Genomic DNA, 16,268 nt, shown 5'->3' with positions numbered 1-16,268 from the left:
GAGTAAACAACAGGAATTCTGCAGATGCTGGAAATTCAAGCAACACACATCAAACTTGCTGGTGAACGCAGCAGGCCAAGCAGCATCTGTAGGAAGAGGTGCAGTCGACGTTTCAGGCCGAGACCCTTCGTCAGGACTAACTGAAGGAAGAGTGAGTAAGGGATTTGAAAGTTGGAGGGGGAGATCAATGGGAGTAGGCAGTTTAAATGGTTTCGGCATGGAGAGCCTAGTTCAATACTGTATTACTCTATCACCCTATGAGACCCCAAATAGGCAAGGTGACATTGGTGGTCTTATCCGTGGCCGAAACAGCCCTCAAAAATGAAGAGAAGTGGTAATAGTTAAATCAAAGCCTGTCTGTTTTCAAACTGATGATTGCAAAGTCAAGGGAACTGGCGGCCAGCCAGCATGTGCAGAATCATTCATTCTCTGTTGCAACATTTGACAATATTTCTGACAATATAAGCAAGGTAATCCCTGGCAATTTGAATATTATTTCCGGAAAGACCTTTGTTTGATTTGATCTCAAAGGAATGTATCTCTGGATTTGAGGAGGAGTTTCGAGTGAGATGGCTATTTAAACCCTTTCTGAAAGCCCAGGTGCATCAGGGTTCAAGACTGAAGAACAATGTTTCTCCTCCTGCTGCTCGCAACCGCTGTCCTGCCTTCTGTAAGTTCATTTTTCCAGCGTGCGTGCTGGTCATTTCTGTTCTAGGTTGTGTGAGTGTGTATGACCTTGTTGCTCAGTGTTTCACAGGGTGCAGGCCCTCTTCTGCTTGGGAAAGAAAAGCTGCTTGCCCTGCAGTCCCACCGACATTTATCCTACAGAATAGCAGTGTGGGACATGATCAGCAAGCCTGACATTGCTGTCTATCCCTGCAGGGCATAGACCCTACAGCCACTATTAGCAATGCAGTTAAAAAAAAATCAGAATCTTATGCTAACAGCTACTCTATTTATTTAGCCCTGCCCTGTCAGAGATATTCCCTATTCCCTCAGCTTTACATTTCCTGCGCTGCAGAAGGTTAATTTTTCACTCTCTTTCCCAGTTCTGATGAAGGATAACAGACCACAATCGCTAACCATTTCTCTCTCCACAGACACTACCTGACTGGCTGAGTGGTTCCTGCATTTTCTATTAGTATCTTGGTCTGTTTGTGTACTTGGATGAGCTTTTAACTCTGTCTCAACTCACCTCCACCACCTTTTGAGGGTTATGTGTGTAGCACCTGAACCATTCTCTCCAGACACCCCTGTGCCTCACTAAGGGTCAGCAGGAAAGAGATTATAATCTAACCAACAATTCTCTGATTTAGTCACAGTGATTCCCTCTTTCACCAGAATCTCAAGTAATGGTCACAACTATCGATGTTTAAACAGAGTGACAACAGAACCTCAATGAACAGTTGGCAGCAACACTATCTAAGATCATCAACTGAACGGAAGCCTCAGACAGAAGCCATTTTTGACCTGAAATGTTAGCTTAGTTTTTTTCTCTCCTCAGATGCTACCAGACCTGATGAGTGTTTCCAGCATTTTCTGTTTTTATTTCAGATTTCCAGCATCTTCAGTTGCTTTTGCTTTACGATTTGTTTTACTTCATCTGAATGAGGTGCTGAAGAATGCAAAGAATTCAATGCATTCAATGTGAGGGGTTGTTTCTACTGCTAACAGAGAGATTTCAATTTGTTTTTGATTCAGAATCGCCTATCAGACTGAGGTGGATGTGTTTCAACAGAGTCGATGGGCTGAATGACCTGTGAATCACACAGTGGCATAGAGGGGCCTGGGAGCATGGAAGAAATAACCCTCACATCTAATGGGCAGAAAAATAGTGATTGATCACTCAACATTCACTGTGAAGGAAAATTGGGAAATGGTTTTCAGTTGGGTGGGCGTACAATAGAAGGGCTTCTGATGGATGTGTGTAAAGTGGTTGGGTGTAATAAATCACATGGGCCATAGACTAGGTGGGTAATAGATTGTGGATGGGATGTCTGAGTTATGTAACAGGTGAAGAAGTGATGTTCATTCACAGGATCATGAATTTAAACAGCACAGAAACCTACCCTTCTGCCATTTCACCATAATGTGTATCCAAGCTTGTCCCATTTCCATTTAAACCTTTTTCTGTTCATGTACCTGCCTAAATTTCTTTTAAATATTGTACTTGTACACACCTCCACAGCTTCTTCTGGCACCTTGTTCCATATACTGTCCATCTTCTCTGTGAAAAACTTCCTCCTCAGGTTTTTTTCAAATCTCACCTTAACCTTATGTCCTCCAGTTTTACACTCCCTTATCCTGAGAGGAAAAACTGTTCTACATCGCTCATGATTTTATGCATCTCTGTAAGGTCACACCTAACCCTCCTCACTCCAGGGTAAAAAGTCCCAGCTTATCCATTCTCTGCTTGTAACTCAAACCCTCCAGTCCTGGTAGCATCCTTGCGAACCTTTATAACACCCTATCATTTTAATGATGCCTTGTTTAATGGCATTGGCTCAGGGGAGGCTGTTACTGTTCTGAATGAGAAATTAAACCCAGTTCCTATGGTTACAGTCTGGTCAGAATGCCAGTGGAACAGTCAACAGTGATGGAATCTGCGAATGTTCTGTGATTTTGCCCGACAACACGTTCCCAGTGCAAAGAATGGAGTATTTGGAAAGAACATCATGGCAGCTCAATATCAGTGTGCAACAAGAAATCAACAAGGTAAGCATTTCCTGGTAGTCTCCAATTTCATTAAAACTGTTGTGATGGAGATTTAACTGTTACAATGATACAGAGTCTGACCAAAGGAGAGACAATTCTAATCAGCATTGACTATCCCTTAATGCCATGACACTAATGTGCTGAGAGAAATAATATTATTGAGTAATTGTCCAAGGGGGAGATTGATTGGTGATAAGGATGGGGCAATTATCAACAAGAGAAATTAATCAGTAATGTGAAGAGGTGTATCAATGGGAAAATTTGGTTGAAATTATGAAATGAATAACTGAGAAGTGATATGGATTCTGTATTTATCATTCAGAACAGTTAATGCTGAAAGGCTACACAGCTCTTAATGGTACAAAACAACACATTGTGTAAGTGTGAAAGGTATAATGATGGAATAGATGAAGCAATATATGATAATTGATATCCAGTGTAGATAATCAGAAACTGTCTTTGGTTTCTAATCTATCTGCCAAACCCCCTGAAACATTTTTACAAGCCATTCAGAACTGTACCTCACAGTACCCGTTCTTCAACTTCACCGGTTCTTAAGACATCAGAAAATAGCTTTTTCTCACAGCAGAGCCCAGGAACACAACCTTCTGCTCACAATGTGATACTGAATTACTAAACTCATTCTTTCTGCCTGTACATAGCCCTTTAGCTAATTCTGCTGTATCTCGGTAGTTAATTCCAAAGACAGACCTGAAACAACAATCATCTGAGGAACAGAGTTTGCTAACTATACTACTGGCTTCTTCTGCCTGTTCATCATCCAATGTACACCTGGCTTCTGCATGGTTGGTGTCATTATTTCCCTGTGCAAGAATTCTTGCATTCAGCATGGAGGAACTGAAACTGGGAGATCGGACATGCTCTCTTTTTGTGCCATTTTCTGTTTTCCTTTTGGAAGTCAAACAGAGGGGGCAAAACCACAGCCCATGAGCCCCACATAGTCATAGTCATGGTGATACTTTATTGATCCCAGGGGAAATTGGTTTTCGTTACAGTTGCACCATAAATAATAAATAGTAATAACACCATAAATAGTTAAATAGTAATATGCAAATTATGCCAAGAAATAAGTCCAGGACCAGCCTATTGGCTCAGGGTGTCTGACCCTCCAAGGGAGGAATTGTAAACATAGAAACATAGAAAATAGGTGCAGGAGTAGGCCATTCGGCCCTTCCAGCCTGCACCGCCATTTATTATGATCATGGCTGATCATCCAAATCAGAACCCTGCACCAGCCTTCCCTCCATACCCCCTGATCCCTTTAGCCACAAGGGCCATATCTAACTCCCTCTTAAATATAGCCAATGAATTGGCCTCAACTGTTTCCTGTGGCAGAGAATTCCACAGATTCACCACTCTCTGTGTGAAGAAGTTTTTCCTAATCTCAGTCCTAAAAGGCTTCCCCTTTATCCTCAAACTGTGACCCCTTGTTCTGGGCTTCCCCAACATCGGGAACAATCTTCCTGCATCTAGCCTGTCCAATCCCTTTAGGATCTTATACGTTTCAATCAGATCCCCCCTCAATCTTCTAAATTCCAATGAGTACAAGCCTAGTTCATCCAGTCTTTCTTCATATGAAAGTCCTGCCATCCCAGGAATCAATCTGGTGAAGCTTCTTTGTACTCCCTCTATGGCAAGGATGTCTTTCCTCAGATTAGGGGACCAAAACTGCACTCAATACTCCAGGTGTGGTCTCACCAGGGCCTTGTACAACTGCAGTAGTACCTCCCTGCTCCTGTACTCAAATCCTCTCGCTATAAATGCCAGCATACCATTCGCCTTTTTCACCGCCTGCTGTACCTGCATGCCCACTTTCAATGACTGGTGTATAATGACACCCAGGTCTTGTTGCACCTCCCCTTTTCCTAATCGGCCACCATTCAGATAATGATCTGTTTTCCTATTTTTGCCACCAAAGTGGATAACTTCACATTTATCCACATTAAATTGCATCTGCCATGAATTTGCCCACTCACCCAACCTATCCAAGTCACCCTGCATCCTCTTAGCATCCTCCTCACAGCTAACACTGCCGCCCAGCTTCGTGTCATCCGCAAACTTGGAGATGCTGCATTTAATTCCCTCATCCAAGTCATTAATATATATTGTAAACAACTGGGGTCCTTGCACTGAGCCTTGCGGTACCCCACTAGTCACTGCCTGCCATTCTGAAAAGGTCCCGTTTATTCCCACTCTTTGCTTCCTGTCTGCTAACCAATTCTCCACCCACACCAATACCTTACCCCCAATACCGTGTACTTTAAGTTTGCACACTAATCTCCTGTGTGGGACCTTGTCAAAAGCCTTCTGAAAATCCAAATATACCACATCCACTGGTTCTCCCCTATCCACTCTACTAGTTACATCCTCAAAAAATTCTATGAGATTCGTCAGACATGATTTTCCTTTCACAAATCCACGCTGACTTTGTCTGATGATTTCACCGCTTTCCAAATGTGCTGTTATCACATCTTTGATAACTGACTCCAGCAGTTTCCCCACCACTGACGTTAGGCTAACCGATCTATAATTCCCCGGTTTCTCTCTCCCTCCTTTTTTAAAAAGTAGGGTTACATTAGCCACCCTCCAATCCTCAGGAACTAGTTTGATGGCCACAGACAGGAATGACTTCCTATGACGCTCTGTGCTGCATCTCGGTGGAATGAGTCTCTGGCTGAATGTACTCCTGTGCCCAACCAATACATTATGTAGTGGATGGGAGACATTGTCCAAGATGGCATGCAACTTGGACAGCATCCTCTTTTCAGACACCACCGTCAGAGAGTCCAGTTCCATCCCCACAACATCACTGGCCTTACGAATATGACTCTTTTCCCATGGTGAACACACCCTCCTGTATTCATACCCAGAGTCATGGAAGGATACAGCACAGAAACAGACCCTACAGCCCAATGAGCCCTTGCTGACTATTAATCTCCCATTTTTAGACATATCCTCCTCCACATTCTACCACCCACCCGCACACTATCCATCCATCCACAGGTCTTTTGGATGTGGGAGGAAACCAGAGCACCCGGGGGAAAACCAAGCAGTAACAGAGAGAATGTACTTACTCTGCACAGCCCCCACCTGAGCTCGCCTGATCGTACCCAGTTCACCGGAACCGTAAGTCAGCAGCTCTGCTAGTTGTGCCACTGTGCTGATTACATGTTTTATAAAAGAGGGTGTCCAAGGCACCCAGCCCACAGTGCCCTCTCTAACCTTGGTAGACAGGCACTGCATGCAGGGTTACGACATCAGGGTCATGATGTTAGCCCTAGAGTTATGACATCAGATGACTATGTCTCTCTGTGTTCAACCAGTGTGGGGCATCTGTATGGTGATCCAGCCCTTGCTCTATAGAATGTTTCTGTAGAATATGAAGCTATGCAAAGATAGTTCCCACTTCCAATGCAGGTAAGATGAAGAAATAGCTTTAACCTAGAAGGTGATTTTACAAGTCCTTTTAAAAATGCTTTAGCTGTAAAGTGTCTCTCCAGAACAAGCAATTTGAAATATTGTCTCATGCCCAATCACAAAAGCCTTTTACCTGAATGTCCTCTTTAAAAAAAAGACAAGGTAACCACATTAAAACTACACCCAAACAGCCAATAATAACCTTTGCATTCAATAAGAAAGCTGACTGTTACCAAACCTGGGTAGTCTGCACCCCAATGGCACGAGCATTGAATTCCACAGCTTCCGCTAAACTGCTCTCCCTCTGTACGTTCGTCTTTTTCCTCCCAATCTACCCAGTTCTTCCTATACCCACCCCAGCCTAATTACCCTGTTTTTCTCTTCTCCTCCGCACATCATCCACATGCACCCCCCGCTGGTTCCCTGTTATTCCATGCTCCACCTTCCCCTCCTATCAGATTCCAATATCTTCAGCCCTTTGTCACCTCCACCTTTCACCCCTTCTGGTGCTACTACCACTCTGCCCTCCTCCACCTGCTTTATCACCTCTCCTCACCTATTTCCTGCTACCCTCTCCTACCCTCCATCTTTTTAATACTAGTTTTCTCCCTTCCATCTTCCAATCTCGAACTGAAATATCAACTGTCCGTTTCCCTCCATGGATACTCCCTGACCTGCAGATTTCCTCCAGATTTTTTGCTTGTTACTACTGAAGCTGTGTTAACGTTCCTTCGAGTGATGCTTCATCATGTTTGAAAGACTTGCTGCACCTTCCCCTTCTCAATCTGTCGCTGTTCGGATACCATAATAGCATGGGTTCGAGTTGATTGTCTGGCCGTGGTGTGAGGTCTCCACAGTTCCTATGCATCCTGAGGCAGATGTAACCCAGGTGTGTTTGCTGTGTCCATCCAGGTGAAACAATATGCACAGACTCTCTCAGTCCACACAGCAAAGCTGCTGAACCTGACCCGGCGAGTGGAGAGAATCGAGACAGGAGGCTCCTACACCCAGCTCGACTTTGAGCTGCTTAAACTGGAGATCCGAGAGCTGGTGTCACTCACCAATCAGCTGAAGGTCACGATCAACGGAAGCAACACCATCATTGACCAACTTTACATAGAGGTCAGAAAGCTCAATCACAGGATAAACACAACATTCACTTTATTATACTATGTTTCTTCATCCTGTCCCAGTTGGGGATTTTGGATGATGAACCACTAGAGAAACAGAGAGAATGAGATTGTATTAAAATGCAAAGAGGGCAGGGCAGGTTTGCAAGCATTTGCCAGGACCTGAGTCATAGGCAGTGGTTGGACAGGCTGGGACTTTTGATCCTTGGAGTATAGGACCTTGAAGACCGAGCTTAGAGAGGTATATAAAATCTTGAAAGACATAAAAAGAGTGAATGCATTCATGGTTTTTCTCAGAGTTGGGAAATCAAGAACTGGAGGACATAGGTTTAAGGTGAGAGGGGATAGATATAATAAGAAGTAGAGGGGCAACATTTTTTACACAAGAGATGGTGTATACATAGAATGAGCTGCCGGAGGAAGTGGTTGAGGCAGGTACAACAGCAACTTTTAAAAGGCAGTTAGACCAGAAAGGTTTAGAAGGTCTGCAGATGCTGGAAATCCAAGCAACACACACAAAATGCTGGAAAAACTCAGCAGACCAGGCAGCATCTATGGAGAAGAGAAAACAGTCAACATTTTGGCCTGAGGCCCTTCATCAGGACATTAGGTTTAAAAGATTATGAGCCAAATACTGACAAATGGATTTGGATGGGCATCTTATGAGGCTTAGACCAAATGGGCTGAAAGGCCTTTTTCTGTGCTGTATGAGCCTATGACTTGGTGAGGAGAGGCCTTTGATGTGGAATCGGAGCTTTGCTGCGTGTTCAGCAAATGTTATTTTTCAGTGTGTTAGTTAAGGTAAGTCAGTACCAAAATCTTGGCGAGAAATTAATCAAATGGTGATTGAAGTCTGGAACTTGAGGCTGTCAAAAAGTGGAATAATGAACATTTCAGTGTGTACATGTAATGGCGAAACTGGGGCACACATTCTGGTAGTAATAGCAAGAAGTTACAAAATATTTTGGCTGGGAAGGCAAATGCAGTGTTAAAGTTCAATGTACATTTATTATCAAAGTACATACAGACATCCCACCCTGCAAAAACTCATTTCAGGGAGGTAGCACCATCAATTTGCGGGAGACTTCCGGGAGAGGTGGGATGTCTGTAATAGAGTAGCTCCTTAGCAGCTGGCCAGCTAGTTTAAATAACGTTAGCTATGTTAATGAACGAATGACACCTGTTAAACTCACCTCAACATGTCTTTTACAGTCTTAACCCACCATGGGCAATAGAAAAGTCACTGTTGCAAACAGTGCAGCGAGCAACACTGTCATTATTTTGAGCCCTATTAGGCAGGGGTACACTTTAGGGTAGTCTGGGGTGACATACGTTTTATATTTTCTTTCTTTGGAACACTCTGCCATGGCGCGCTCTCGCTCGCACGCTCTCTTGCGCTCTCATTTGCATGCTCTTGCTTGTTTGCTCTCGCTCGCACACTCACTCTCAAAAAAATTGATTTCCATGATATTGTATATAATTTGCAGGCATCAGGGAGCCACTATTAATATGCGGGAGACTCCCGGAACTTCCAGGAGAGGTGGGATGTCTGTATGTATACAGTATAAAGCCCTGAGATTCATCTTCTTGCAGGCTGCCACAAAAGAAAGAAATACAATAAACCCTATTTAAATAAAAACCCACACAACAAGATCATGAAACAATCAAAGTGTGAAAAAAAGGAGAAATCATGCAAACAGTACAGAGCAAATAAATAGCATTAGCCACAGAGTCCCGAAAAGTGAGTGCGCAGAGCCTGGACGTGAGCATGCAGGGTATGAACTGAACTGCAGGGTCCCTGAAAGTGAGTCCACAGCGACAGAGTCGCTGAGGCGAGTGAAGCCCGGAGCCCAATGGTTACAGGCCACAGCCACGGAGTCGCTGAGGCGAGTGAAGCCCGGAGCCCAATGGTTACAGGCCACAGCCACGGAGTCGCTGAGGCGAGTGAAGCCCGGAGCCCGATGGTTACAGGCCACAGCCACGGAGTCGCTGAGGCGAGTGAAGCCCGGAGCCCGATGGTTACAGGCCTCAGCCACGGAGTCGCTGAGGCGAGTGAAGCCCGGAGCCCGATGGTTACAGGCCACAGCCACGGAGTCGCTGACGCGAGTGAAGCCCGGAGCCCAATGGTTACAGGCCACAGCCATGGAGTCGCTGACGCGAGTGAAGCCCGGAGCCCAATGGTTACAGGCCTCAGCTGCAGAGTCAGATCAGCAGATCAGTGCTGAAGCGCCTCGATCAAATCACACAAATAGTAGAAGGGAATGCAGATGACACATGAACCGCCGCGTCCCTGAAAGGGAGTCCACAGCTTTCAGTGCTGAGGTGAGTGGAGCCCGTCCAGAAGCCCGATGGCTGCAGAGCAACAGCTGCTCACACACCCAGCAGCGTGAGACTCAAGACTCTTACTCCTTCTGTCATTGGCAGCAGTGAGAAGATACCAGTCAAATGCAGGCAGGCAGCATTGAATACCTAATCATGAGAAGTTTCCCTGAAGCATTTCATCTTTCACCCTAACCTCAGTGGAAAAAGACTGCTTGCTTTTATCCTATCTATGCTCCTCATAATTTTGTAAACCATATCAAATCTCTCATTCTTCTAATGCTTTAGGAAATAAAGTCCTGCCTATCAACTTTTCCCATAGCTCAGATCCTCAAGTCTTGGCAACATCCTTCTAAGCTTCTCTTCATTTTTTCAATCTTTTTGACAGCTTTCTTGTAGATAGCTGACCAGAACTGTACACACTATGCCAAATGAAGCATCACCAATGTCTTATTTAATTTCAATGTAACATCCCATCTCCTGTAGTCAATACTTTGATTTATTAAGTCCAATATGTCAAAAGCTCTCTTTATGACCCTACCTGCCTGTTTTGTGCTTTCCAGTGTTCAGTTTCAAATGTTTGTTTCATCAAGAGAAACCGTTAATTTGGTGGCTAGTTGAGGTCAAGGAAACATAATCCTAAAATTAGAGAATTAGGAAGAAGTTTGTATACAAGGAGAAACAAAGATCTAGAACTTTCTGCCCTGAAGCTGAGGTTCAAGTTGAAAAATCAAAATCAATTAATATTTGATGAGGCAAGGCATTGTGTAATGGACGAGAGGGGATGGAGTTAATATAGGTAGGTCTTCCATGATGTCATTGGATGTAGGAACAGGCCGAATGCTCTCCTTGTCATCCCAGTCTAACTGCTCTGTGTATTCCAGATTGAGAATATTTCACGTACAGTCAACGAGCTGGAATCTTACGATAAGCTCAATGTGCTGGCGATCCGCAGGGAAATTACATCCCTGAGAAAACGACTTAGTGACTGTGAAGAGCATCAAGTCCCAACTCCTCAACCCATTGACTATGGTGGGTATTAATCAAGGTGTCTCAGTGAAACAAGAGTATTATGTCTAAAGAGTGAATTTAGACATCAGCTTAGGCATCCATCTTAAAAGACCTTCGCAAGGTGGGACATGCCCTCTTCTCTTAGCTACCATCAGGGAAGCCTGAAGAGCTACACTCAGTGTTTTAGAAACAGCTTCTTCCTCTCCACAATCAGATTTCTGAACAGTTCATGAACATATGGTTATTTCCCATTTGCACTATTTATTTTTCTCTGAAACTTACGGTAATTTTTATGTCTTGCTCTGTCCCCTGCTGCCACAAAACAACAAATGTCATGACATATATCAGTGATAATCAACCTGATCCTGAATCTGAAGCTTTACAACTACATGTACGCACAGGGGCAATGAAAACTTACTTGCAACAACATGACAGGCACCTAGCATCAGATAAGCAAATTTCACATGATGAACATAAATTATACACAATTTTTTACAAGAAAGGACATAATAAAGCAATACATGTCCATTGTTGTGCAAGGTAGTGATAATGTTGCCGTGATTGGTTCAAGAGGTAGGTGATTGAAGGGAGGTGTCTGTTCTTCAACCTGGTGGAGTGGGACTTAGACTTTAAAACCATAAGACCTAGGAACAGAATTAGGCCATTCAGCTTATCGAGTCTACTCCACCATTCCATCATGGCTGATCCTGGATCCCACTCAACCCCATACACCTGCTTTCTTGCCATATCCTTCGACGCCCCAACCGATCAGGAAACAATCAACCTCCGCCTTAAATATAACCACGGACTTGGCCTCTACCACAGTCTGTGGCATAACATTCCACAGATTCACTACTCTCTCGCTAAAAAAATTCCTCCTTACCTCTGTTTTAAAACAGAGGCTTCTGTAACTCTTGCATGAAGGATGGAAGCTGTGGGAAGATTGATTGGCAGGTAATCTTTGATGATAAATGTCACCTTCTTGAGGCAGCATTTAATATAGATATTTATGCACTGTGTAAAGACATCACTAAATATACAATGTACTACATGCCAATGTAAAGCTGAAACAAATCAGAAAATATGGGAAGTGTTCAGTAGGTCAGGCTGCATCTGTGGAGAGAGAACAGTCACCTTGAGGAACAATGTTTATCCTGAAATATTAAATTTTGCTTTACTGTCCACAGATTCTACCTGACCTGATGAATGTTTCCAGCATTTTCTGCTTTCTTTATAATGTATGTCATTGCTTTCAAAGGATATTGATGCTTCTTTAGCACAGGAGATACTATCCTAGCCACTTCAATAACAGATAGACATTTGATGATGTCTATTTCACTTCCTAAACTCTAAAAGTAACTTTAACTTGGATCTGCTTGTGGAATCCAGTGTGGTATTTCTGGAAGCAAGTGAAAGACTGAAAGATTGAGACATGCTTTGCCTGTTCTTTTCCATTTGCATGTTAGCACCACAGTCATGTCACTCACCTGAGTATTGGAACAAACCCTGTAGCATTGCATAATGTTCATCCACTCAAATTTGATGGTATTCCAGGTCCAATTCAAACTCCAATTTAATTTGTGTATGTTATTATTATTATTATATTTTATATCATTTATTTGTAACAAGGTAACAAAACATTAGGAGAGTTGAATAATAGAACGTCTGGGATGCAAGTTGTTTTGGAATAGCTATCAGGAGGATGTGCAATATTGGGCGCAGTCATAGGTGGGAGTGGGAGTAGGAGTGTGTAATTTCAGCATAGAGGTTTACAAAGCTTTTTTTAACAGCGTTCTTCCATTGTTTTCATCACTAGTATGGTGATTAAATTTTAAAAGTGAAAAGACTGAAATTTTCAAAATTTCAAAGCTATTTGTGGTCCACCTACTTTATGGTCTAGCTGGTGCTTACTGGTCAGCAAGGGCAGGGCTGACTGAAGGGCCTGTTGATTCTATAACTCAGTTATATTTGGAAAATACAGACACCAAACCTCTACTAAATTGTAAATTCTTTTCCACCAGGGAGCTGCAATCATGGTGGTATACTCAATGTGACCGAGCCTTTCGTGACACAGCTGAACTGGCTGGGATTTGGTTATAAGCTTGGAGGGTGGGGCAAAGACCCCACTCCCCTTCCCTCTAAAAACCAGCTGTACTGGGTAGCACCACTCGTCAATGAACGAAGGCTCGACAAGTTTCGGATCTACTCTTCATATGACGATTTACTGCTCTACAGGAATCCAATTGAGAAAACACTTGTGATTCCAGGACGTCACCCTGACTATAGAAACACAGGTCAGGGAAGTGGGATGGTCTTGTACAATAACACCTTGTATTACAACTGTTACAATACTAGGGACATGTGCAGGGTTAATGTAGACACGGGGACCGTGCAGAGAGTGACCCTGACTGATGCTGTCTTCAATAATAGGTTCTCATATCAAGGTGTTAAATACCAGGACATGGACTTTGCTGTGGACGAAACTGGCCTGTGGGTCATTTACTCCACCGATGAAAATGCTGGGAACATGGTTATCAGCAAAATTAACACAACATCCTTCACTGTGGAGAGGACATGGGTCACTAGACAGTTCAAACCTGGTGTGACCAATGCCTTTATGGTCTGTGGGGTGTTGTATGCGATTAGATCAGTGAGCACACGGGTGGAGGAAATTTTCTATACATTTGATACCAGAACTGGTGAGGAAGGTACACTTGCGATAAAGATGGATAAAGTGATGGAGATTTTACAGAGTGTTAGCTACAACCCCTCTGATCACAAACTGTATGTCTACAATGATGGCTACCAGGTGACTTATGATGTTGTATTTAAACCTTATGTACTGCCATCTAACACAGCATAGCGCAAACAGATCAGCTTTAACAATGAACAAGCTGATCAGCTGAGGCTGGGAATCACTGAGGTCAGAGTCCAAATTTGAGCTTTTATAGCTGAATCTTGGACTGTATTCAGTCTCCAAGTTAATATCAATATTTAAACAACAAAGCTAATGGTTATGCAATTAAAAATACTCAAATTGGATGGATTGTGTTAGCCAAAGACCTCTTTTTTTCTTTCATGGGATGTAAGACAAGTATGGGAGGGGAATTACTTATTGCCCATCCTCATTTGCTCTAAATGGTGGTAGTAAGCTTTTTCTAAGACTTCAATAATCCTCTGGTGAAGGTGAAAATCAACTGTAGTTGGGCTGTGAATTCCAGGAATAAAACACAAAAATCACTCAGTAGATCAGTCAGCATCCATAGGGAGAGATACAAAGTGGTCATTCTAGATGGATAACCATTTGTTAAAGCTAGGCTGTGAATTCCAGGGCTTTGACCCTGTAACATTGAAGGAATGGTTAGTTGAAGATGGGATATGATTTGGAGAAAGTAAATAAATGGTGGTGTTCCCAGTAACTTATTCCCTCATCTTTTTAGGAGTATTCAATGCATTGATCTATTTTAAGCTGTCACAATATGTAGGTACAAACTTGTACTCAGCCTAGCACTGGTCCAGTACTGAAGAAAATTAGCTGGTTGACATGAGATCTTCTTTGGTACTCTACACTTTGGCTGAAACCTTTCTTGAATCAATCACTTCGTGTCTGGAAATTCCAAGTAGATTCAGTTCTAATGTTCAATGTAACAAAAGCCACCTCAGTCTCAGAATTCCATTTGGCCAACTGACAGGCAATTACTTAATGTTGAAGTTTAGTTACTGGACAGGACCTAATCTATTGGTGGCAAAGACCTGTTAGTCTGTCTTAGTGAGTTGATTGTGGGACAATTATTAATTGGCACACTGGGAAGGCATTCCCATTTCTTCAAATCTGTCCTTGAATCTTTTACATCCTTTGAAAATGTCCCATTCAAAACTTTTCTGTGAAACAGCAGGTTAGGCAGTACAACACTCCATCAGCAGATCAGTCTAAGGTATGCAGAACTGATTAATTATCATGTTTTAATTGGTTTGCATATACTTGATGTAATATCTACAACACACAGTGACCATAATCCAAATGTAAGTGTAAATGGAGCAAACCCAGTGGGTATCTGGATCAACTGAATTTTCCTTTGAGAGGAATCTATTTCAGATCTAGTATGTGACCCAAAAGGTGGCGGCCAAGCGACAGAAGGCAGAGCAACACAAGAAAAGGGCAGGGAACCACACAGCCTCTGGTACCCAGTCCTCTTCAGAGGAGGAAGGAGTTGGGGATGGCCAGCAGCCCCGGCGGAAGAAGCGGCTGGCAGAACAGGTGGAGAGGAGGAGAGAGGAGGGAGAAAGTCTGCTGGCCACCCCCCAAGTACAGGAGGCGGAGAGCAGCAGACACACAGAGCTCCGGGAATCCGGGAGCAGAGCCACGGCTGGCACCCAGCAGCCGGAAGGGGAAGCAGCCCAGGAAGTCAACAACCCCCCCGGGCCCAGAACCAGAACCAGAACGGCCACACACGGAGGAGTACTACCAGCAGTACCTAAGCCCACAGGAGGTGGAAAACTTCACAAAGGCGGTGGGAATGAAGGCTCAGGATGGCAAGGGTGAGGACGGAGAGCAGCCAAAATAAAAGACTTACAATGATGGCAGACCTTAAATTGGCGTGCTTGAATGTGCGAAGTTTGAAGAGTACTGGGCGATGCGTCAGCACGCTCCAGTACCTGGACACTATAAAGACCGACGTGACCTTCCTCCAGGAGTGTGGACTACCACATCTCCGTAACTACCGGAGGTGGTCACGGTGGTGGAAAAAAGGTTTGTCTGTGTGGTCGGGGGGCAACGATTGTCGCGCTTCCGGCCTGGGGATTCTGCTGCGGGGAGGCAACTTCTCAATCACCCAAGTTAAAGAGGTGGTTGCGGGGCGCCTCCTGGTAGCAGACGTCAAATACCGGGGCACTCGGCTCCGGCTGATCAACGTGCGGAGCGAGCGGCTGGCCGTCTTCGAGCAGCTCCCACAGCTGCTGGTGACGTCCCAGTCGGTCGTTCTGGCCGGAGACTTCAACTGCACCATTGATGCGGCTGGAGGACCCGGCAGCGCCGACGGCAGGCTGGACAGTACCTCTAGGCTCCTGAGGGAAACGGTGAAGACAGCCAAGCTGCGCGACGCCTTTGGCACCCCCACAGGTGGAGCACAGCCGCAAGCCACCTGGACACGATCAGACGGCTCAGCCCGCTCCCGGATCGACTTCCTCTTCCTGTTTGAGTCCCTCACGGTCAGGTCCACCGACGTCACGCCGGTGTTCTTCTCTGACCACTGCCTTCTGAGAGCCACCTGTCGCTTACGGGAGGACCAGAAGGCAGGCAGGGGGACTTGGAAGCTGAACGTAAAGCTGCTGACCCCAGAGAACATCGAGGAACTAGAGAGGGAGTACACAGGTTGGAGAACCTTGAAAGCCTTATTTGATTCCCCGGTTCACTGGTGGGAAGCCACCAAGGAGAACATTAAGAGGTTCTTCATCCGCAAGGGTATCCAGAAGGCAAGGCAGGAGCAGAGGGAACTGCGTAAACTCCAGACAGAGTTGCAGCAACTTCTCCTTCTGCACTCGAAAGGGGTGGATGTTAGGGAGGAATTGCGAGAGGTGAAGGGCCGGCAAGCTCAGCACCTCGCCGCTGAATCCTCCAAGATCATCTTCCGATCAAGGATCCAAACCGTGGAGCAG

At 44.5% G+C, this 16,268-nt stretch overlaps 1 protein-coding gene across 2 annotated transcripts; it reads left to right on the top strand.

Moving 5' to 3' along the window:
* The first annotated feature begins 519 nt into the window (after nucleotides 1–519).
* Nucleotides 520–13,476, top strand: LOC140203746 (olfactomedin-4-like). Of its 2 annotated transcripts, XM_072269782.1 has the most exons (6): nucleotides 520–670; nucleotides 2,563–2,715; nucleotides 5,740–5,862; nucleotides 7,066–7,275; nucleotides 10,487–10,634; nucleotides 12,635–13,476. In XM_072269782.1, exons 1-6 carry the CDS (start codon nucleotides 629–631, stop codon nucleotides 13,474–13,476), a joined length of 1,518 nt encoding a protein of 505 aa, XP_072125883.1. In that variant the 5' UTR covers nucleotides 520–628. The 2 variants fall into 2 exon arrangements, with proteins under 2 accessions (XP_072125883.1, XP_072125884.1); XM_072269783.1 differs by lacking the exon at nucleotides 5,740–5,862 and having other exon boundaries at nucleotides 523–670.
* The last annotated feature ends 2,792 nt before the right edge of the window (nucleotides 13,477–16,268 follow it).

The sequence above is a fragment of the Mobula birostris genome, chromosome 10 (genome assembly GCF_030028105.1).
Source record: "Mobula birostris isolate sMobBir1 chromosome 10, sMobBir1.hap1, whole genome shotgun sequence".
NCBI lineage: Eukaryota > Metazoa > Chordata > Chondrichthyes > Myliobatiformes > Myliobatidae > Mobula > Mobula birostris.
The sequence above is the reverse complement of the archived record's forward strand: the minus strand, read 5'-3'. Positions and strand labels throughout refer to the sequence as shown.

Bases quoted from the DNA above. Each gene is read 5' to 3' on its own strand.
- LOC140203746 (XM_072269782.1), top strand. From the start codon at position 629: ATGTTTCTCCTCCTGCTGCTCGCAACCGCTGTCCTGCCTTCT. The intron at 671-2,562 runs GTAAGTTCATTT...CTATGGTTACAG, and splicing joins CAACCGCTGTCCTGCCTTCT to TCTGGTCAGAATGCCAGTGG. The intron at 7,276-10,486 runs GTCAGAAAGCTC...TGTGTATTCCAG, and splicing joins TTGACCAACTTTACATAGAG to ATTGAGAATATTTCACGTAC.